At 37.8% G+C, this 23,013-nt stretch overlaps 1 protein-coding gene and 1 pseudogene across 2 annotated transcripts in view; both read left to right on the top strand.

The window, feature by feature from the left end:
* Nucleotides 1–19,981, top strand: part of RELN (reelin) — a 529,179-nt gene extending 509,198 nt beyond the window's left edge. Inside the window, exons 59-64 of one of the 2 annotated variants that reach the window (XM_054494994.1) lie at nt 973–1,134; nt 1,894–2,051; nt 5,403–5,622; nt 7,945–8,142; nt 8,824–8,922; nt 18,864–19,981. In XM_054494994.1, coding sequence (XP_054350969.1) covers nt 973–1,134; nt 1,894–2,051; nt 5,403–5,622; nt 7,945–8,142; nt 8,824–8,922; nt 18,864–18,960 — 934 coding nt within the window. In that variant the 3' untranslated portion in view covers nt 18,961–19,981. Of the gene's footprint in view, nt 1–972; nt 1,135–1,893; nt 2,052–5,402; nt 5,623–7,944; nt 8,143–8,823; nt 8,923–9,524; nt 9,629–18,863 lie in introns of those variants that run through there. The other variant, XM_063667694.1, reaches the window with a different exon arrangement.
* A 2,689-nt stretch (nt 19,982–22,670) lies between these two features.
* Nucleotides 22,671–22,798, top strand: LOC129041900 (U4 spliceosomal RNA; annotated as a pseudogene).
* Nucleotides 22,799–23,013: the final 215 nt, after the last annotated feature.

The following is a 23,013-nucleotide window of genomic DNA, read 5'->3' as shown; positions in this document are numbered from 1 at the left end:
GCTGGAGTGCAATGGTGGGATCTCGGCTCACCGCAACCTCCGCCTCCCGGGTTCAAGCGATTCTCCTGCCTCAGCCTCCTGAGTAGGTGGGATTACAGGCATGTGCCACCACGCCCAACTAATTTTGTATTTTCAGTAGAGATGGGGTTTCTCCATGTTGGTCAGGCTGGTCTTGAACTCCCTACCTCAGGTGATCCGCCTGCCTCTGCCTCCCAAAGTGCTGGGAATTACAGGCTAAGGCAGCTGCTTACAGAGGAATAACCTTATATCTTAAAAGTGACAGTTCATGCATATTTTTATATAAATTTTACTTGTACAAAATGTATACATATGTCTTATTTTCAAAATTTTCCTTCAAACCAAAAAAATCCATTTTCATACAAGGCTGCCACCAAGAAACTTTATATTTTAAATTTTATCAAAATAAGCAAAGCACTACTTTGTCCTCAGAGTAGAACTCTCTCATTCATGTTACTCATTTTCAACTACCTCTAACAAAAACTTTAATCAATGAATGATCTGAATATGCATCAGCCAGAGTCACCTCTTCTAAAGCATATTAGCAGTATTGAATAAAAGTCTGACATAGTTCAGTTACCTTATTAGGGTTAATAGCCCTCCAACTATCACCTTTAAACATTAATTACATTAAGTTTGAGAAGACGGACAATTTTGTCATTCAACTCCAGGTATATTTCTAGTAACAATGTCAGTAGGAAGAATCCACCAGAATTCATTGCTATGCATGCTATTATTTTATTCTGTTGTCCGTGTGCTTTTAAAGAGTCAGAATATTTCTTAAGAGAAAATATTTTAATTTTTTTATAATCTGTAATTTTAAATGTGTATAGAAAACAGGAAACTTCTATACAAATATTTTAATTTAACCCGACCACAAAGCATTACCTTGACATTAGACAGATTATATGTTTCTCTTACAATTTGTCTAACAAAGCCTTTTGGTTTCTGCAGATCGGATTCCTGGCAGCTCGTACAGACCCAGTGCCTTCCTTCTTCTTCTAACAGCATTGGCTGCTCCCCTTTCCAGTTCCATGAAGCCACCATCTACAACTCTGTCAACAGCTCAAGCTGGAAAAGAATCACCATCCAGCTGCCTGACCATGTCTCCTCTAGGTAGGTTGCAAATTAAGGTAAACTTTGTGAAATTATCTGGCCTCTCTACAGAGTTCATGCAGTGAGCTGAAAACAACTGACAGTGTGAGCCAGAGCTTTACATGCAGCCCTGGTGCCCTCTCCCATCTTCTCTCCCTCCTCTCACCATCCCATGCCCCCAAATGGCAACTGCGTGTTCCAGGAGGAAATTGGAGTTTGTCTGTAAATGATTCAGAGATCTCAGATTTCCTTTGACTTAATACAATAGCATGTACCAAACTCAATCACAGGCCCTGAATTACAGACCCCAATCCAAGACTGGCGTTGGCACCAGTTCTGCCCCAGTGTTCTGCCCTCCAAAAGGCTGCGCTTCTCATCCAGATACAAATACCAGCTGGGTGTGCAGGGCTGACAGGTTACACAAAGCTGCAGGATAAATACAATGGAGTGCAATCTTCTTAGAGCAGCATTCGGTTTACTCAAAGATTTGGAAAACGATACACCTGTGTAGGAAAAATGGACACAGATTTATTATGGACTAGAATAGGAAATTCACATGAAATTTTCAGAGAAGATACAAGCTTCCAGTATGGCATTTTGGGTTATACTCCCAGAGTCTAAGAAATACAGGTTCTCTCACCTCTGCCAGCAGGGTGCTTCAGGAAGACATTTGGGAAGCCCTTTTCTCACAAATTGTCCCCTCTCCCAGAGGCTGGAGGCAGGATGCAGCCATGGAAGTACAACCTACTGAATCCCTTCTGCTCTCTCTGGTTCTTTCAGTGCGACACAGTTCCGCTGGATCCAGAAGGGAGAAGAAACTGAGAAGCAAAGCTGGGCAATTGACCACGTGTACATTGGAGAGGCTTGCCCCAAGCTCTGCAGCGGGCATGGATACTGCACGACCGGTGCCATCTGCATCTGCGACGAGAGCTTCCAAGGTCTGAATCCCAGGCTGCCGACTTTGATAGAGGAGACCAAGAGGTTCTCCTCATCTTAACATATATACAAAAGTCCACTAGGAAATGGATAGAAACTCCAGCCTGAGGGATCTGAGATTCATGACACCCTCCTTGGTCACTCTTTAACTTTGGGACAAATTATTAAGCATAGATTTATGCAATATTCCTGAAGGCATTTTTTAAAATATACAAATGAAATCTACTCCAGACATTCTATAAATTTATAAACATATAAATCCAGATATGCTAAATCAGGATATGGTATAGTACCTCACATTCTCCGTCTTTCATATAACTCCCTGCCCCCACCCACAGCCCCAACACTTAATTTCCACTTCTGGGCCTCCCTCCTTCCTGGCGTAGCTGCCTGTGCCTACATACTTGACCAGTATCCCTCCTTCCTCAGCCTCTTCCAGCAGCAGCTGCCACTGTTCTCCTAAGATGTAGCTGAAAACTCAAGATGTTCTGGTTTCCAGGTCACTGTGACACTGACACACACATATATGTACACACACACATAGACACACACATACACACACCTTTATGACTCAAAGAAATACATTTTCACTCCTTGAGTTTCTAGAGGCTGAGAATATATCCAGGGCAGAGAATATCTACTCGACCCCTCACATCACAGGAAATTGCTCTGTTGGTCTGTTAGAAGGTATGCAGGCCTGCTTTCCTTTGATCCAATGTTTCTAACAGGTTTCAGCCTCTATCATTACAAAGTTCGCTTTCCATAGTTAACATTCTATATCCTCATAGCTTAATACCTGGGTGATAGCAATGCTAATTAATCTTCTTTGAATTAATCCTTACACTGTCTTATGCTTTACTATTTACATAGTATACACCAACTTATTCTTCAGTCGCTTATTTATGATATCCCCATCAGTTATCTATGGTTAATATAATTATTCCCATGCTACAGGCAAAGAAACTGAGACTCAGGGAGGCTAAATGACCTGCCTAAGGTCACACAGCCAGCATATATCAGAAAGACCACTAGTCAAGTTGTTCTTTCCAATCAACCTTGCTGTCTCTTATGGCTGAGAGATTTATCCAAGGAGGAGCAGAGTTAACACAATTTCCCCCAGATATACAATGTAAGAATCCATGTTTTTGAATTCTGGAGTCGGATCTATTTAGATTTCTTGGTTGATGTTGTTTCCTTGCATTGAAATCAAATGGATACAATTAATGTAGACTGCTGCACATCTCTGATGTTAGAAATTACTTAGCCATTTCCTTTTTCCCCTGGTGTCATTGTCACTGAGACCGGCTGGGTCTGTCACTATATTAGCTGGAGAATTTTAACTCTAGGCAAATGAGTGAATCAAATGTCTCACAAGAAGTCCTAGATGTCTGGAATTTGCCCTCTCCCCTGAACCTTAATTTGAAACTATTAAGGACATGTAGAAAAAAGGTACTGTTTAAATTAAGGGGAAATGCAAGCACATACACGTTTGCTAATATAATATCTTACTTAAATGGCAGTAATTCAGTTCAGTGGTCTCTGAGAGACACTTCTAGTTTTATGATTATTTATTTATCCCAGCTTCATTACTAAATATCTTTTTTTTTTTCTTTGAGACGGAGTTTTCACTCTTGTTGCCCAGGCTGGAGTGCAGTGGCATGATCTCAGCTCGCTACAACCTCTGCCTCCTGGGTTCAAGTGATTCTCCTGCCTCAGCCTCCTGAGTAGCTGGGATTACAGGCACATGCCACCATGCCCAGCTCATTTTCTTTTGTATTTTTAATAGAGATGGGGTTTCACCATGTTGGTCAGGCTGGACTCGAACTCCTGACCTCAGGCGATCCCACCTCGGCCTCCCAAAGTGCTGGAATTACAGGCATGAGCCACCGCGCCCCACACATTACTGAATATCTTATATGTGCTAAATATTGTTTTAGGTGCTGGAATCCAACAAGTTAAAATATAGACACTGCTCTTAAGAATCATCAAGTATACATTAACCTGTATTTTCTACAACAAATCATGCTAGGAAAAAAGAAATTAGATAGGCCTCTCATACCAGGGTGAGAGTTCCCTACTGAGACCCACCATTGGTAAACATTCAAGGCCCAGCCAGATGCTGTGGTATTTAAACAACAGTTTTACACGGCAAATACGGACATAAGCACTACATATTTTAGTAAACATTGACTCAAAGAAAATTGGAATTTTTTCCCAACAATATAAGCCAATAATTGCCAAATAAAACATTTACTTTGGGAGTCTGTATCTAGTTAGTATTTTGCCTTTTTTTTTTTTTTTTTACTGTAACAACATTCTTTTTTTTTTTTTTCTGGATTTTGTTATATTTCTTTTTTTTTTTTTTTTCTACTTTAAGTTCGGGGATACATGTGCAGAATGTGCAGGTTTGTTACATAGATATACATGTGCCAGGGTGGTTTGCTGCACCCATCAACCCATCATCTACATTAGGTATTTCTCCTAATGCTATCCCTCCCCTTGCCTCCCATCCCCCAACAGGCCCCAGTGTGTGGTGTTCCCCTCCCTGTGTCCATGTGTTCTAATTGTTCAACTCCCACCTATGAATTAGAACATGAGGTGATTCGGTTTTCTATTCTTGTGTTAGTTTGCTGAGAATTATGGTTTCCAGCTTCATCCATGTCCCTGCAAAGGACATGAACTCATCTTTCTTTATGGCTGCATAGTATTCCATGGTGTTTATGTGCCACATTTTCTTTATCCAGTCTATCATTGATGGGCATTTGGGTTGGTTCCAAGTCTTTGCTGTTGTGAATAGTGCTGCAATAAACATAAGTGTGCATGTGTCTTTAGAGGAGAATGATTTATAATCCTTTGGGTATATACCCAGTAATGGGATTGCTGGGTCAAATGGTATTTCTAGTTCTAGATCCTTGAGGAGTCACCACACTGTCTTCTACAATGGTTGAACTAATTTACACTCCCACCAACAGTGTAAAAGTGTTTCTATTTCTCCACATCCTCTCCAGCATCTGTTGTTTCCTGACTTTTAATGATCACCATTCTAACTGGCATGAGATGGTATCTCATTGTGGTTTTGATTTGCATTTCTCTAATGACCAGTGATGATGAGCTTTTTTTCATGTTTGTTGGCCACATAAGTATCTTCTTTTGAGAAGTGTCTGTTCATATCCTTCACCCAATTTTTGATGGGGTTGTTTGGCTTTTTTTTTTTTTGTAAAGTTGTTTAAGTTCCTTGTATTTTGCCATTCTTACAATAACAACTACTTAAATCTGAACTTGAATACTTGTTCTTAATCTTGAATGACTCTGGTTGGTCCACTTAATTTCTGTGACTGTTCCCTGTCCTCTAGGTGATGACTGCTCTGTTTTCAGTCACGACCTTCCCAGTTATATTAAAGATAATTTTGAGTCTGCAAGAGTCACCGAGGCAAACTGGGAGACCATTCAAGGTGGAGTCATAGGAAGTGGCTGTGGGCAGCTGGCCCCCTACGCCCATGGAGACTCGCTATACTTTAATGGCTGTCAGATCAGGCAAGCAGCTACCAAGCCTCTGGATCTCACTCGAGCAAGGTACCCAAACCTCCGTATTGTAGTCCAGACATAGAATTAGTCACAAGCCCAGTAACTGTCCACTGTCTGTTAGATAGGATTGTGAACTTCATGGCACAGATGCCACTAAGCAGTGAAAACCTTTCATTTGAATTTGGGACAAGGAAGCATATATGTATCACAACTCAGAATTATGCTTCGCTTAAGTTCATTAGAGAATTGCTTTGTATTTCTTCACCCACAGTGGCTGAGTGGTGGTAATGTAGGCATAAGCCCAGAGAAATGGCCAAATATTTTAAAAAATGGTTAGGGATAAACTACATAGATAATTTAATGTTGAGCACAGCCAAGTATATAAATGTGTATGTGAAATAAATTTGTAGCAATGCAAACATATGCCTATATTTAGCTTATGTAAGTACAGTAAATAGAAATGGAGGGTAGATGGATGGATGGTTGGATGGATAAGATCTTTAAAAATTTATGTGCTATAATTTTTGAGGGTTAATGCAGAGTAGAGTGGGCAGAGACCTTGCAAATGGACTAGGGAAGTGACTGACAAAGAAAGACATAAGGAGGACTGAATTTCCTTCCCTACCTGCCCTTCCCAGCTTTGGCTACCTTATCCAGAGTAAACACAGCTTTTTGTCTATATAATTCAAGAAAAGATTCTAAGGCTTAAAAAAGATTGCTAGGTATTACTGTAGAGTATTTCTTGAATGCTGAAAAGTGTTCAGTAGCTATGAGAATATTTGAGAATTAGATGTGTCTGATTAATGGGAAGATAGTTTACTTGAAACCTTTCACTTTGGAAAATATAATATCAGTGTTGTATTTTCACAAGCGGAAAGGCAGGTTTGGGGGCCCTTAATATGATAAACAATGAAAGTAAAATTAATTCCTGTATGGAAACCATGATATGAGAAAAGTTGCATCTATCATCTTCCTTTTTTTTTTTTTGCCTACTAAAAAGATATACTTAATCTAGAGATAACCTAGTGTTTTCTGTAACACCACCATATATAGCTGCATCTAGGTGCATAGTTAGCAATGGCACACTATGTTTTAAATTAGTTTATGCATTTATATGTTTTTAAGTCTAGCTCTTTATTCCACCACCTACTTTAAATTAGGTACTCTGTTAATCATGAGGAATCTTATGAGGATTTATTTCCCATGCCTAAAAGCTCTATCTAGGGCAAGGATGACAATGAAAAGCAAAATGTCATGTTGAACGGAATAGCAGACATGGTTCAGAACCTGCATGTCCTAACTCAGTTTTCCCTCAGCTCTGATCTCCAGACAGCCTTTCCTAAAACAGTCATAATAATTTATCCCCATCCAGATGTGTTCAGCTTGGAGCTATTTGTAAAAAGAATGCAGCATAAATATTGTGGTTGTATTCCATGTCCTCTCCATGTCCTCAGCTGTCTGTTTGGCCCACGTTACCTTTCAGAGAATAGAAGGTGTTTTAAATGAAATACTCTAACAAGATTTCCAACATCATGAAAAGAGGACACATCTTTGAAAGTCGAAAATACTTTCTTTGTGTAGAAAATAAGCCTTATGAGGTTTTCACATGTATAATATAGAAGACAATATAAATAAATTTTGTTACTAACAGTGATGTAGTCATAAGACTGGCCGCTTCACAGATGTGAGGGCGATCTGGCTGTGACATCTGTCACTTCATTGGTCACCAGAGTTGATTCAGCTGATCTGGCTAGCTAGGCAGGTGTCCCCTTCCTCCCTCGCCACTCCATGTGCGTCCCTCCCAAAGCTGCGTGTGGGTGAAGAGGATGACCATCCCCAATAGGGGAGGATCAGTCTTTGGTCAAGGGTACTACAAGTAGCTGCGCTCCCCTGCTAGAATCTCCAAACAAGCTCTCAAGACTGGCTGCTTCTGTTTCTATTATATTATGAACTTGGAAATTATGGACTTTAGGAACAAGAAAAGATTAAGGAAGTTTAATTCCTTTAATACTTCCTGAATTTAGTATAAAGATGATTTCCCAACCGGGCACAGTGGCTTACACCTGTAATCCCAGCACTTTGGGAGGCTGAGGTAGGTGGATCACCTGAGGTCAGGAGTTCAAGACCAGCCTGGCCAACATGTTGAAACCCCGTCTCTACTAAAAATACAAAAATTAGCCAGGCGTGGTGGCACGCACCTGTTATGCCAGCTACTAGGAAGGCCGAAGCAGGAAAATTGCTTGAACCCAGTAGGCAGAGGTTGTAGTGAGCCGAGATCACACCACTGCACTCCAGCCTGGCTGACAGAGCAAGACTCCATCTCAAAAAATAAATAAATAAAAATAAAGATGATTTCCCTGTGTTTTTCAGCAAAATCATGTTTGTTTTGCAAATTGGGAGCACGTCGCAGACGGACAGCTGCAACAGTGACCTGAGTGGCCCCCACGCTGTGGACAAGGCGGTGCTGTTGCAGTACAGTGTCAACAACGGGATCACCTGGCATGTCATCGCCCAGCACCAGCCAAAGGACTTCACACAAGCTCAGAGAGTGTCTTACAATGTCCCCCTGTAAGTGGCCCAAATGGAAAGGCATGGTCTCATGCACAATCCCTTTGCGAGTCCCTGGGAATCACAAAGTTTGAGGTAGAAGTTGGGTAAAGTTAATGCACCAATGCCACAAAACTAGGTGGCGGCAGAACGAAGACTAACCCAGATCTCCAAAGTGCTGTTACTGTTTTCGATTAGGACAAGAAAGGCACAAATCAAAGCAAGGAATAAGGACAAGAGGGAATAGACAATAATAACTAAATGCAAGGGCAGTTTTTGCTGATTTCCCTTGCTTTAATCAGTTTTTCTAGTCTTAGAAAACATTTATTTTCTGCTGGTGTGCTAGTTTGAAATTTTACTGAGGTTAAGCAGTCATGTCAGTTTTGCTTTGCATTGTAAGCCTAGCTTCTAGCACAGTGTCTGTCACACAGAAAGCACTCCATGCTTGACCAAGTATCTTCTAGATATTAATGGAACGAGGGAAAGAAGGGAGAGAGATGGAAAAGTTTTACAAGTCCTTGAGTAGCCAATAAAATTTAATGCTGCTCAGAAGAATACTATGACCTAAGCAAATCTGAATTCCATGCATAACATTTTGTTGATTTAGATTAGCCTATTATAATATTTGACATCTAGAAGTCAAATACCAAAAAGTTCTGTTTCCTAATGTATAATCTCTTTGTCCTTCTGTGTGTGACCCAGGGAGGCACGGATGAAAGGAGTCTTACTGCGCTGGTGGCAACCACGCCACAATGGAACAGGTCATGATCAATGGGCTTTGGACCATGTGGAGGTCGTCCTGTGAGTATCTGTTACATGGCATCCCATGTCCATTTCAGGAAGGTTTGAAATTCCTTTGATATAGCATGACCCTTAATTCAGTAAGATCCGTTTTTGATGAGAAGCCCCCACAGGAGCACTTTGGCTTACACTCTTTTGCAACTGCAAGCTATAGCTCAAGTCATCGGTGAAACAGCAAAGCCCCAAATGAAATGTAATGTACCTTAGAAAACTTCCATAAGCACAACATTTATTTAAGGGTTGACAATACTGGTTAAATTGGATAAAACAAAAGTCTCCAGGTAAATGGGAAGCCATGTCTTAAGGCAGATCTGGGTTGCCTTATAAAATGAAATGACATCCTTGAAGAGGAAGGATCTGTAGTGGGCGGTGTCTGAAGTGTTACTAGCTAATGTGCCCAATTACAGACATTCTCCATTGAACAATGTGGTTGCAACTAGAACAAAGAATTTCTGGTTTCAGATTCCTCCTGACCAATCCCAGCACCTAACAAGTTAAAGGTGTTTTTCCCTCTTTATATAATAAAGCTGTCACCACTCTTACCTGGCCGGGTTGACTGTTCCCTCACAGAGAGATGACTTGCTTTTTCTCTAATGATCTAGTTCCTGTAGAACTGGAATGCTTATGTCTCGACGGGTTCGGACTGATGGCTCCAAGTGGTTGGCAAGGAGAGGCGAATCTTCTCGGTAGATAGGTTCAAATGTTCATTCTGTTTACCAAATCCAAAATGAAATCAGTCCCTTGGCTGATTTCAATCATTTTACAAGCAAATTTAAGTGATTAATTGGTAGGAAAACTACCAGATTTGTTTTCGTTCGGTCATAGCCATGAGCTGAATTTTTCAGTCTTGAGCTAGCCCTCGTCTTAGTTTTCACTGAGGCACCTGCTTGCATGGCATCCATATCAACCCCCAAATCCAAGAGCAACCTGGTCCCCACACTAGCCTCCTGTGCGTGCTGCTGCTTTTGGACAACTTGCTGGGCTCTGCCTCCACAAGACAAAGTTGAAGTTTAAAGTAACAGTCCAGACTCATTTGAATCTAAATATGAGGCTGATGTTTTACTTAGATACTGATTTCCTCAGACCACGTTATTCCAGCAGAATAAAATAACCTGGGGCCTGAAATGAATCTATGTACAGTAAGGCCATAGAGAGATTTCCAGATAGACCACAATCCAACCCTAGAACCATTTTACCCTGGCTACTTGCCTTTCAAAACAGCACTTCTCAATCTGTTTGAACGTCAAAATCACTTGGGAAGCTTTTGAAGACATCAAAAAATATCCCAATGCCCAGGCCCATCCCTTTGGATGGGGCTTTAAATTGATCTGCAGTGGGAACTGGGCATCATTCTTGTTTTAAAAGCAGCTCAGGTGATTCTAATAAACTGGTAGACAATAAAATGAGAGTCAATAACCACTTCTTATCTTTCAAGTGGCTTGCCAATACAATTTGCATTAATGGGGCTTCCTGTGCCTGACAAAGCATTACCAACTCCTGTGGAAACTTCAAAATCTGACAGTCCTCAAAAGAAGGCAGGATAGTAATCCTGCCCTTGAGTAAACACAATAATTCTTAACATATCACACATTTGAGTAGATATTTTCATCCTGCCCAAACAATCAATTGCACTTACCTATTTTGGATTTCAGAGACATATCATCACCAGTAATTTCCTCACTTGTACTAAGATTAAAAAGCAGGGGCAAGGGGTTCAGAGGCACCAATATACCAGCCAGTGTAAAAGCAACCCTTTCACATATTGGAAACAGGACTCTATTCCTTGCTCCCTGTCAACATGCTGCCTCAGAGGCTGTCAGAGCACCGGCAGGAAGCCTCAGCACACAGCACCCAAGAGAATCTCCCAGGTCACCTGGTGTTGGAATTAATGCTTATAAGCAACAACTAGCATCAAGCTCCGTATTTTAAATACTTTGAAGAATTTGTCATCTACCAGGCTCTTATCCTTATAAGTCTGTTCTTATCCTGCATTATTATCTCAAACTCTCAGAGCACTAAAACATTTTGAATGAGACAAGAGCATTGCTACATTTGCATGGTGTTGTATGCTTTGAATTTTACTCCAAGTCTTCTTTCAGGAATAATTTAAAAATTATAACTTCATATATACCACCATATGCTTTTATGTATATATAATTTCAAAAGCAAATGCAGTCTCTTTAATGACATTTCAAAAATTTGTTAAAGGAATTACTTTATTTTCCTTCTTTTTGAAGAAAAGAAATATCTCACAAAGCTGAGTTCAATAAATGAGTTGTTTCAAAAAATATATAATACTAAGATGTTATATTTCCAGAACTATGTTTTTGATGTTTTGCTCTGGTCTTAGAGTTTAACATTTCTATACCACTCTACCCTTTCAAAGTACTTCTTTTCAAAAGAGCCACAAAGAGTTTTAAGGCATTCATTAGTATGCAATTAGTAGCTCTACAAAATAATTACTTCAATTCATTCATTCATTTGATGAGCTCAAAGTAAAGTTCCAGATAATTCAAAAAATTAAATATAATAGTTTTCCAGAATGTCTTTCAATCATATGAGGCACAAAGAAGCTAAAGCCAAGGTTCATGTCATGATCACAAATATTCTTAATTATAACTTTGCTTCAGAGGATGTATATTTAGAAATAGGTGGAATACTTCCATAAACCCCTATTAACTCAAAGCATTCTCTTAATTAACTGCACTTTTGTATCAGAACACTTGATTATTTGCACTAGCAATGTTAACTCCTCAAGCATGGCGGGGAGAGGAGCAGACTGAGGCTTGTATCTTAAGAGATACAAACCCTACCTAACTGTATGTTACAAACAGGGCTACTGATATGTTTTTGCAACTAATGGTTGGGGCATACATTTCACTTAGGAATTTTTAGAAATATACTTCTTTTTTTAAGTGAAGGTTGGCTTTAATCTAACTTTATTACCATAGTTTCGCTTTTGTGCATGTGCACCAAGGACACATGCTAAAAACCCTTAGAAAAATTATGGTCATGCATGGTATCTTATATTGAGTTTAACCTCAGTACTGCCCATATTAACCAAGAAAACACAAGTTTAATGAGAACAAATTTAGCACTTTCAACAATATTTCAGGATTTAAGAGTGCATCCTAAATGAACAAGATTTGTAATGTCTTTTTAATTAAATGGTTTAATTCTAAAATACTACATGTGGAAGGATTTGAGTTTCATAAATATGGACATACAGAATGACAAGCCCCACACCATAAAGATGAAGACCACCCTTTAGCATTTAACAAGCAGTCTCTTAACGCTTGTTTGAGAGTGTAATCTTCCCACTCTCATATTTTCCAATAAAACCTGCACATGAAAAGCACTTCACCATGATTAGCCCCGCTAATCTGCCATATAACAGATGAACCGAATTGACAGATAATATTTTTCCAGCCTCACTAGCTTACAAAAAGTCCTCATTCCATAAAGTCTGAATGATGTGGCATAACATGATCATTGACAATCAAGTGTCAGAAATCTAATTTCTCTGAATTCATTTGCTAGCACAGAATATTTATTTTTCAGTATATGTTTATGAATACATTGGGCAGATCCCTTACAAGATCCATGCTGGTGAGGTTCTTCTTAGGATAAAAGAGAATTTGTTGTCTTAACCACTTTTGTTGGGCACTCGTACTTCTATCCTAAGAATCTCCCTCACCCAATTCGCATTTCATTCACACATCACATTTCCTGTGTACGTGTCTAAGTCACACCTGTCATGTGTATGATGAAGTGGGCCAATTTTTGCATGTGTACCTTGAAAGCTCAGTAAAAAGCCTTCGTGAATGAATTTACTAAAAAGTGAATTATTACCACATTTACGGAGAACTGCAAACCTTATGTTGCTAACTATGGTCTTAAAAGCATTTATCAGATTTTAAAATGAGTTCCATCGTGACCATCCCCTCATGCTCTTCATTATCAAGATACTGTCACATTTTTGGCACAAATGATTTATGGAAATGAGCATATTACATTTGTTGCAAAGCATATTTGTCCTTTATTAAATATGATTGTGTTATCTGACATAGAAGACTTCTGTATTTTTTAAAGCCCATTCCTTAATATATTCAGGAATTAGTATTTCCTAAAATGTAAAATAATTGAAAAATCAGATAATAAAATTAGTAGTTATTAAGCTATTAATATTTATAATTTATATGCAACATTTATGCCAAATGTAGTACTACAGCTACATGTACCTTAACATATGGTTATGAGCAAATATTGCATGTTGCATTACATAGAAAAGTATATGTACATATTGGGTATAGAAGAATAAGAAATAACTTCTTTAATTTTTATTTTCAAAAGAGATGAAAAATCCTATATTGCGTCTAAACCTGATCAGACTTTTATGACTAATCACAGTGCTGCATGCATTGAAAGGCATTTTTTAACTTGTGTTATATTTCATTATTTGCTGTCATTGGTTTTCCACTAGAGTAAGGTAAGTCCTCCTTACTAAATCTGGGGAACTGTTTAATAATAGTTTCATCAGTGACACCAAACTTAACTGAGAAGTTTTGTAAAGCACCTTTGCAACCAAAAAAAAAAAAAAAAATCTATGAAAACAGTAATAAATGATACTGGTATATACTGGAACATTTGAAACTTATTTCCATGTAAATTCAGAGTCAGTCAAATTGAGATAAGTCCCTAATATATACAATATAGGGCACAACAGCATAGACCAGAGTGCTAGTCAGCATTTCATCGTTGGGCAACAGATTTGACTTAGATTCTGCTCAGTGCTTGACACTGTATTGGGTGCCCTTGAAGTGCTCACAGTTGATAAATTTGTTTTGAGAGACAAGGGAAAATAGAAATGTGTGCAAAAGATTTAGGGACTCTGATTAAATGGAATGTCTGTCAAAAGACCTACTATGCTGAAGATGCATGAGGGTCCCTTGACTTACCAATTCTCCTCTAAGTTAATAAATGAATTGGCAGACGGAGTAGATGTATTCATAATACTTATGAGTTCTAGATCTTGTCCTTAGGTAAGATTGGCCACTTTTAATATATACTTGTATTTGTCCTCTGAGATTCTTTAAAATTTAAGAAGGCAAAATGGTTATAATTTATTGAACATCTATATATAGTGCTAGTTTTCATTTAATCCTTACAGCTCCCTGAGGTGCACATTATTGGATATTATTCTCATCCCATTTAGCAGAGAAAAGAAATATGAAATCTTCAGTATGTGTGAGATATTTGTGCCTGCACTTATTTTTGCATAGCCTTCCTGCAAATGCATGGCCTTTAAGTCAAATGTGTGGCATCCTCTATGCAGGGGAGTTTCAGTGATAGTTCGAATGGCAGCTTCCTGTCTTACGCTCACCAATATTTCTAAGATATGTTGAACAGTCCACTGGATTCTTATGTCTGCATTCATATAAATCATTATGTGTTCTACCATATGTTTTGGTGATAAATTACTGACAAGTAGAAATGCCTATATTTCTATGAGCTCAAATTAGTATCAATTCTCTATCTCCTCCATTTCCTTTAGAATCCATTAAAAAATCAATTGAATTGTTTTCATCATAATAAATGAACTAAGATTGCATCTCCTTTAAAGAGTAACAGTTCAAAAGAGCACAGAGTCACTAGTTATTCAAAGATCTTGCAATGGCCATATTTCCTATGCAGAAGCAAGGAAACACTTTATAATTCTATATGCCATCTAAGTCCCTAAACTCCCTTGGCAATAACGGACATTTACATTATCATTTCCAAGAAGACTTTGTTGTTCATTCTCCCTTCTTTCAATTACTTACTCATAATGGAAGAATTTAAAAATGGACCTAGTTCTATCCAAAACCAAAGCAAATTGATATGTCAAGTGGCATAGCTGATGTGCCTTGGGATGAACATTACCTCCTTTTATTGAACTTAAAAATTACTTTCTCTGGTAATTGCAGTGAATAAATAAATCTTTAAAAGTTCATTGCACTTCTTATTTCAGTTATAAGGTTATCTATAGCTGTACATCAAAATGTATCAAAAACAAAAAATAGGCTCACAAATATACCACACACCAAAAAATGAGTAAATATAAGATAAATTTGTTAAAAATTCCCCTAATTCCCAAGGCTGTTAGACATTTTAGAAGGTACAATAACTGTTTAGTAACGATGTCAATTTAGTAAGTGGTCTTAGAGGCAGACAGCATTTTAGTATAGCTTGCCATAGTGCTTGATTTTCAAAGGCTCATAAACTGGAAATATCCACTTCATTAGATTCCAACCTAACTGACTCAAAAGATTTTTATATTTCACATACAAAATTACCACCTAGTTTCCACGATGCTTTGATAGTGTGGCTTTTTTTTTTTTTTTTTTTTTGAGACCGAGTCTCGCCGTGTCGCCCCAGGCTGGAGTGCAGTGGCGCAATCTCAGCTCACTGCAACCTCTTCCTCCCAGGTTCAAGCAATTCTCCTGCCTCAGCCTCCCAAGTAGCTGGGACTACAGGCGCGTACCACCACGCCTGGCGTGCCACAACACCCAGCTAATTTTTTGTATTTTTAGTAGAGATGGGGTTTCACTCTGTTAGCTGGATGGTCTTGATCTCCTGACCTCATGATCCACCTTCCTCAGCCTCCCAAAGTGCTGGGATTACTGGTGTGAGTCACTGCACCCAGCCGCCATTTTTAATGTGACTATATAAACACTAGGCATTTATATCAAGTCTATTACTATATGCATATCAACATTCTCAGGAATCCAAAGATATGATACTGATACATAAACTTATTCAAAATTAAAGAGCACCCAGGCCAGGCGCAGTGGCCATGCTTGTAATCCCAGCACTTTGGGAGGCAGAGGCAACAGGATCACTTGAGGCCAGGAGTTTGACACCAGCCTGGCCAACATAGCAAGACCCTGTCTCTACCAAAAAAATAAGAAATATATTTAAAATCTTTTAAGAAAAAAATGTTATTTAAAAAAGAACATCCAGTGATTCAAAATGTCCCCTAAATTGGTTTTAAGTTTCCACCTTGGACTAGTTTTTAGGACACTAAAGATCTGCAACCTGGTAGTATTTATTTTCTATAAAGATGGAGACTTTCAATCAGCTCCATAATAAGTAAATAATTATATGGAGACGTTGCTTTAAAGCTGTTAAGTAGGCACATCAAGTTTTGTTAAAACTGAATGTTCTTTTGTTCCTATATATTAAGGTAACTTTCATGTCAATCTAAGTTGCATTGAGATAACAAAATATCTTGAGTGTTCTAACTTTTATCTTTTTTGATGTAAAATATTTTAACTATTTTAAATTCTCTTTGAGTACCTTATACCTTTAAACGTGTTTTAACAGAATAATTTTCATTGCTTTAACTTTGCAATTATTCCCTATAGTTAAAGAGTAATGATTTACAGCAGGAATCCAATCAGTAAGTCACCATAAGTTCAACAAACATGCCTTGACCACCCATGCACGGGTCAGGCAGGAGGCTCAGTGCTATGGTGAGGGGTGGGGGGAGTTGGGGGACTGGCCCCCATACCAACAAAAGTTTAGTTGTGGGGAGCCAAGATATGAACACAAACTCCTTCAAAGCAGGAAATAAGCACTATGAGAGTTCAAAGTAGAAAAAAAATGTTCACTTATGGAGGGAGTAAACAAAGGAAATGTAATACTTGAACACGTAGAATCTAGGAAGTGATGTTGACAGCTGGCCAATGAGGCGGGTAGAAAGGACTCAAGGCATTTGAGTAGAGCGGTTTGTATAGGAATGTAGAAAAAGAAAGGGCAGAATAAGATTAAGCATGAAGAGGACTTGAAATGTCTGTTTAAGTTGGCTTAGCTGTTGCTCCATAGATAAGAGGATTCTGCATGGTTTTGGGCTAAGTGAAGCCAGTGTTTGAGGAAAAGTTTACTGAATCTGGTGTGCAAAATCAACTGCATATATGTGTAGGAAGGTATACATGCACATATATACAATTATGCATTGTTATACTTTCTTAGTATTTCAGGGGTTTCCTTTCAGTGGAGTTTTTTTTTTCATAAAAGGAAAAATATTAAGTTAAGGAGGCTAGTTCAGGGGGCCACTATAATAGCTCAGGGAAAGAACTATAAGGCGACTGAGGATGCTGGCAGTAAGACAGCTAGTTCCAGTACCAAGATTTTGTGAATAAAGGAGCAACAGGATAATTTTTCTTGACACTTGATTAGTTCAATACATTAATTCTTTGGGAGGTTTTTTGTAACTCAATTTTACATAGGCAGCAGTTAGTACTTATAGCAGCTAATAAATGGATAAATTTGTGTCATTCAACTATGACACTGAAACTGATCAACTTAGTTGATACATGTAATATTGTTACATGGAGGGGATAGGAGGGGGAGGATAGTAAATCTGCCTAAAGACAAAACCTGATTTTTTTGAAATCTTTTTCTCTACAATGTCTTCAGGATATATTCTTTGTTTCCATTTTATTGTTTCTAGCATTTTGATATTATTGAAATCTAGCAGGGGATGTTATTAGTATCTTTTTTATTTTATAAAATATGTATCAATTTGATGTCTTTGTATCAGTATTTTAGCACAGATGCTATTTCTTTTTGATTATACATATCTGATGAAATTCATGTCTTTTCCTTTGAGATATTTTATTATACATTTTCTAATGATGAACCTATGAAATTATCTTGTTTTAAAGTTTACATTTTACAGGTGCTAGTATAATATGCCTAAGTATAATGCCTATTATACTAGGTAAAACATCATTTTACACCTTACTAGCATATTGATGATTGATAATGAAGATTATACTGCTCAGAACAAAATTACCCTTTCCCCCTCTCTTACCCTAACTCAAGTTCATGTCATATTGATCTTTATGTTGGAATCACATCACATGACATGTGCATTTTATATCTTCATGGAATTAGGGAGAAAAGGCTTTGGGACCATGAGGAAACTCAGTGAATTTGAAAAATACTGATAGGCTCACTCTCATAAACCACATGTTAATGCCACATATGGATATGTTGTCACTCAGGTCAGAGCGTGAGAATATGATCCTTTCAGTGATGTTATAGCTCACGATCCTTTTTAAAGGACCATGCCAAAACATTAACAGCTATCACTACTAGTATTGTACAGTTTCCTACAGGATCCTGAAATCCATCTTCAGTATTTTTATCAGCTTCACACACAGCATATATGTATAAATGTGTGTATGTACATATGTGGGGGAATCCATACATACATATTTACAATTATACATTTGGTTACACTTTCTTAGTATTTTATGACCTCTTTTCAGTGGAGTGTCTCTTTCCTAAGGCCATGTTTATAAAATATAACCCAGATGCTTATGGTTTGGGGAAGACAAGAGAATCCAACATTCTGAGAAAAACTGACCTCCTTATTTTGTCTCATGGGACTGCATGAACTAGGAATGTCAAGCTGATCCAGCTAACAGTCTGTTTCTTTGTTTTTAGTTTCTAAGCTTTAAATGAGAATGTTTGCTAAAGGAACCAAATTATTTTTCCTACTTGTTAAAGATATATTTAAATAAGGCAATGGGTATCGAGCACACTTCTCAAATGAAAGGTACCCAAGTAAATATTTTCAGGACGCATTCAAGAATAAAATTAAAATTTAATTTGCTTTTGCTATGAATCAAGAGAATTTCACATATTTTCTGGTTCAGAGCTCACTCATGAAAAGACAGGGATTTCTTCAAGGCCAAAGGCAGTGAGTATAGGTCCCAGCCTTTAGTTCCTCTGACCCTGGGTGGTAATGTGAACATGACCTATTAACCCTGAAAATTTTCAAATAAATATCAGACTAACTTAGGACCTAGACTAGATTGCACGTTCAATGATGGGACTTACATGCTCTTTTTCCTTTCCCTCCCTGCCTCTATCCTGTTTGATTTTAACAGCACTCGCAAACAAAATTACATGATGAATTTTTCACGACAACATGGGCTCAGGCACTTCTACAACAGAAGACGAAGGTCACTTAGGCGATACCCATGAAGAATCAAAAAGTTTATTTTTTTTCTTCCAACATGTGATGTGTTGCTCTCCATTCTTTTAAATCTCGCACTACATCTGATATCAGGAAATATCTGTGAAGGACTTGGTGATTTACCTGAAAGCCCTTCTCAAGACCGAGTGTACACCACTTTCCCACACTGTGAACTAATGACAAGTGACTTATTTGCTCATAAGTAAATGTCTTCATGTTGATGTGTCCATGAAAGTTGTGATCTGTTGTAATATCGGTTACAGTGGCAGTATTGACAATAAGAAACAGCTTAACAGAAAAAATGAAGTTTAAGAACAAAAAATTTAAGAGATTTTATGTTTAAAATGGCATTGAGCACAGTATTTAACATTCTTGGTCACAAAGCTATTTAAGTGGACTGTATTTCAGCTATGTCTCATGTTTTATATGATTAAATTATCATTGTTTGTCCTTTATGTATTCTCTTCTACAATATAACACATTGAAACTGTATTTACTTGTTATGTTGTAATATTTTGCTGCTGAATTTGGGGCTACTTATATTCTGCAGAAAATTAATTGAAATACCTATTCAAGAAGATAGTTGTAAAGATATTGTATCTCCTTTAATATACTCCTTAAAAATGTATGTTGGTTTAGCGTTGTTTTGTGGATAAGAAAAATGCTTGACCTTGAAATATTTTCTACTTTAAATTGTGGATGAAGACCCTATCTCCCACAAATAAGTTCCCATTTCCTTGTCTAAAGATTTTCTTAAGTGTTCTGAGGCTGATTTACTAACAGTAACTGCCATTTTGTGTCTGTGATAACAGAGTGATTTGTAAAACAGTGGTTGTTTTTTCATTGTGTTTTCTTCGTGGATTGTTTTATCTGCGGGTCATATTCATACCTTCTGATGAAGTTGTACAACACCAGCAACATTATAATGGCCCTGTAGCTCTGAACGCTATTTGTGTAACTGAAAGGTTGCACTCTAGGGTGAACCAAGCTAAAAGCCCATGCTTAAATAAAAATTATGTCCAAAAGCCATTGAAGTTCATTGGTCGTCATTCATTTTTAATTAAATTTTATGTAAGATTTGCAAGCCTGGTCAGTTTGGAAGTTATGATGTCAAATATTTGCACCAGTTTTTTGTTTCATCATTGACAATAGCAATTATGAAGCCACACTTTCAATTTAGCCATTTTTCTGCTAATTACTCTGTAATTACACTAAGAAAAGTCAATAGATAATGACTTCACTCCTGAGAATTTTGTTAGCTGCTAACGCTTGTCTCATCATAAGCACTCGTGTTCATTGAGTAAATATTTATTGAGTGTTTGCTATGGTCCAGGCACTGTGCTAAGTGTTGAGGATAAAATGGTGATTGAAACATTTTCCCTTCTTGATTTTAACATCTACAAAATAAAAAGTGTGTTAATATCATTGATTTTTTTTTTTTTTAACTTTCAAGAGGAGGAAAAAAATAAGAAAAAAACGTTAAAACTAGAGGTTTCAGCAATGGCAAACTTTCTCAATACTTTTGACCCCTCTAATGCTGAACCTAAATACTCCTACAATGAATGAATTAATATTTTAAAGAACAAATACACCCACTGGAGAACAGCACCTTTTAAGACACTTAAATGTCAAAGAAATAACTGACTTCAGAGGATTCTTCCTACCATGGCCCACTTGAGTCATTTTGTGTATGCAGCCCTCCATCAAATATCTATTAAGGGATACCATGTGCCAAGCACGGGCAAGGGCACTAAAGATGGAATAGTGAACAAAAGGAGACACAATCTCTCTCTGCACTAAGGAAAGTCACAGTTAGTGGAGGAGGAAGGTATTTACTAATAATCACATAAATAAATGGATAACTGGGTAAATACCTCATTAAGCACTAAATATTCTTTTGATAAGCATCTATTAAACATCTACCATACTAATGTACATTATTTGGGAAACTACCATGAATGAAGCATGGTTCTGTTTCTCAGTGTGTAGTCTAGACAGAAACTCAGAAATACCAACTAATACATACAATACTAAGAAGAAGGTGCTGCCATAGACATGTATTTTGGGTCTAATAGGCACATATAAACATCCAGACTGGGCAACATAGTGAGACCCTGTCTCTACCAAAAAAAAACCTTAAAATTAGCTGAGTGTGGTGGCATGCACTGTGGTCCCAGGTACTCAGGAGGCTGAGGTGGGAGGATCTGGCCTCAACCGAGCCCTGGTTGAGGCTGCAGTAAGCTGTGATCACACCACTGCACTCCAGCCTGGGTGACAGAGCAAGATCCTGTCTCAAAGAAAAGTAAAAAATAAAAAATTTGCAAGTGATATCATACTTAGTGATGAAAAACTGGATGCTTTCTCCCTAAATTCAGGAACAAAACAAGATATTTCCTTTTACCACTTCTGCTCAACCTTGTCCTAAAAATTCTAGCCAGAGCAATAAGGTTAGAAAAAGAAATAAAAGGCATCCAGATTCAAAAGTAACACGTCAAACTGTCTTTATTGGGAAACAACATGATTATGTGCATAGAAAAGCCCATGGAATCTATGAAAAGCTACTAGAACTAATAATTGGGTTTTGTAGGATTACAGGATACAGAATCAATATACAAAGATCAATTGTTCTTCATTGTTGAGGGGAATGCAAATTAGTATAACCATTATGAAAAATGGTATAAATGTTCCTCAAAAAACTAAAAATAGAACTATCATATGACCAAGAATACCACTTCTGGGTATATATCGAAAGGAACTAAAATCAGTATGTCAAAGGGATATCTGCACTCCCATGTTCACTGTAGCACTATTCACACAATAGCCAAAATATGGAATCAACCCAGATGTCCATCAATGGATAAATGGATAAAGAAAATGTGAGTCTAGGTGCAGTGGCTCATGCCTGTAATCCCAGTACTTTGGGAGGCCTAGGCGGGCAGATCACTTGAGGCCAGGAGTTCGAGACCAGCCTGACCAACACAGCGAAACCTCGTCTCTACTAAAACGACAAAAATTAGCTGGGCATGGTGGTGTGTGCCTGTGATCCCAGCTACTTATGAGGCTGAGGCACAAGAATCACTTAATTCCAGGAGGTGGAGGTTGCGGTGAACCAAGATGGCACCACTACACTCCAGCCTGAGTGACAGAGCTAGCCTCTGCCCCCAAAAAAAGTAAATGTGGTATATATACACAATTGAATACTATTTAGCCTTAAAAACAAAGGGAATCCTGCCATTTGTGACAGCTTTTGGATGAATCTGGAGAAAATTATGCTAAGTGAAATAAGCCAGGCATAGAAAGACAAACATTGCATGATCTCACTTACATGTGAAATCTAATTAAGCTGAACTCCTACAAGTCAAAAGTAGAGCAATGGTTACCAGAGGCTGGGGCTGGGGATGGGGGTGGGGAGGGAGGGAATGGAGAGTTGTTGATCAAAGGATACAAAATTTCAAATAGACAAGAAGAATAAGTTTTGAGATCTGTTGCACAGCAGTGACTATAGTCAATAATAATTTATTGTATATTTCAAAACATTAGTAAGTTCCCGATGTCTTACTATGAAAAATGATAGGCAAGTGAGGTGAAGGATATGTTAATTAGTTTGATTTAATCCTGCCACATTGTACACATATATCAAAATATTGTACCCCATAAATGTGTACAATTATGATTTGTCAATCAAAAACAATAAAAAAAGTTTTAAAATATCAATTACAACTTTGTGCAATGGCAGTATCATAGCCAGTGGGATTTATCCAAAGCACAATTATTGCTAGTTGAAAAGATCATTGTATTTCTATATACTAGCAATGAACAAATGTTTTTTAAAACTCTTCTTAAACATTAATTTATATTAAGTGTGAGCCAAGGTAATAGGACAAGTTATTAATAATTAAAATGACAAACCAGGCATGGTGGCTCACATCTATATCCCAGCACTTTTTAGGAGGCTGAGGCAGGAGGATAGCTTGAGCCCAAGAATTTGAGACCAACCTGGGCAACATAGCAAAACCTTGTCTTTACTAAAACTACAAAAAATTAGCTAGGCATGGTGGCAG

This window comes from Pongo pygmaeus, chromosome 6 (assembly GCF_028885625.2).
Source record: "Pongo pygmaeus isolate AG05252 chromosome 6, NHGRI_mPonPyg2-v2.0_pri, whole genome shotgun sequence".
NCBI lineage: Eukaryota > Metazoa > Chordata > Mammalia > Primates > Hominidae > Pongo > Pongo pygmaeus.
Note: the sequence above shows the minus strand (reverse complement) of the source record. Positions and strands in the feature narration are given on the sequence as shown.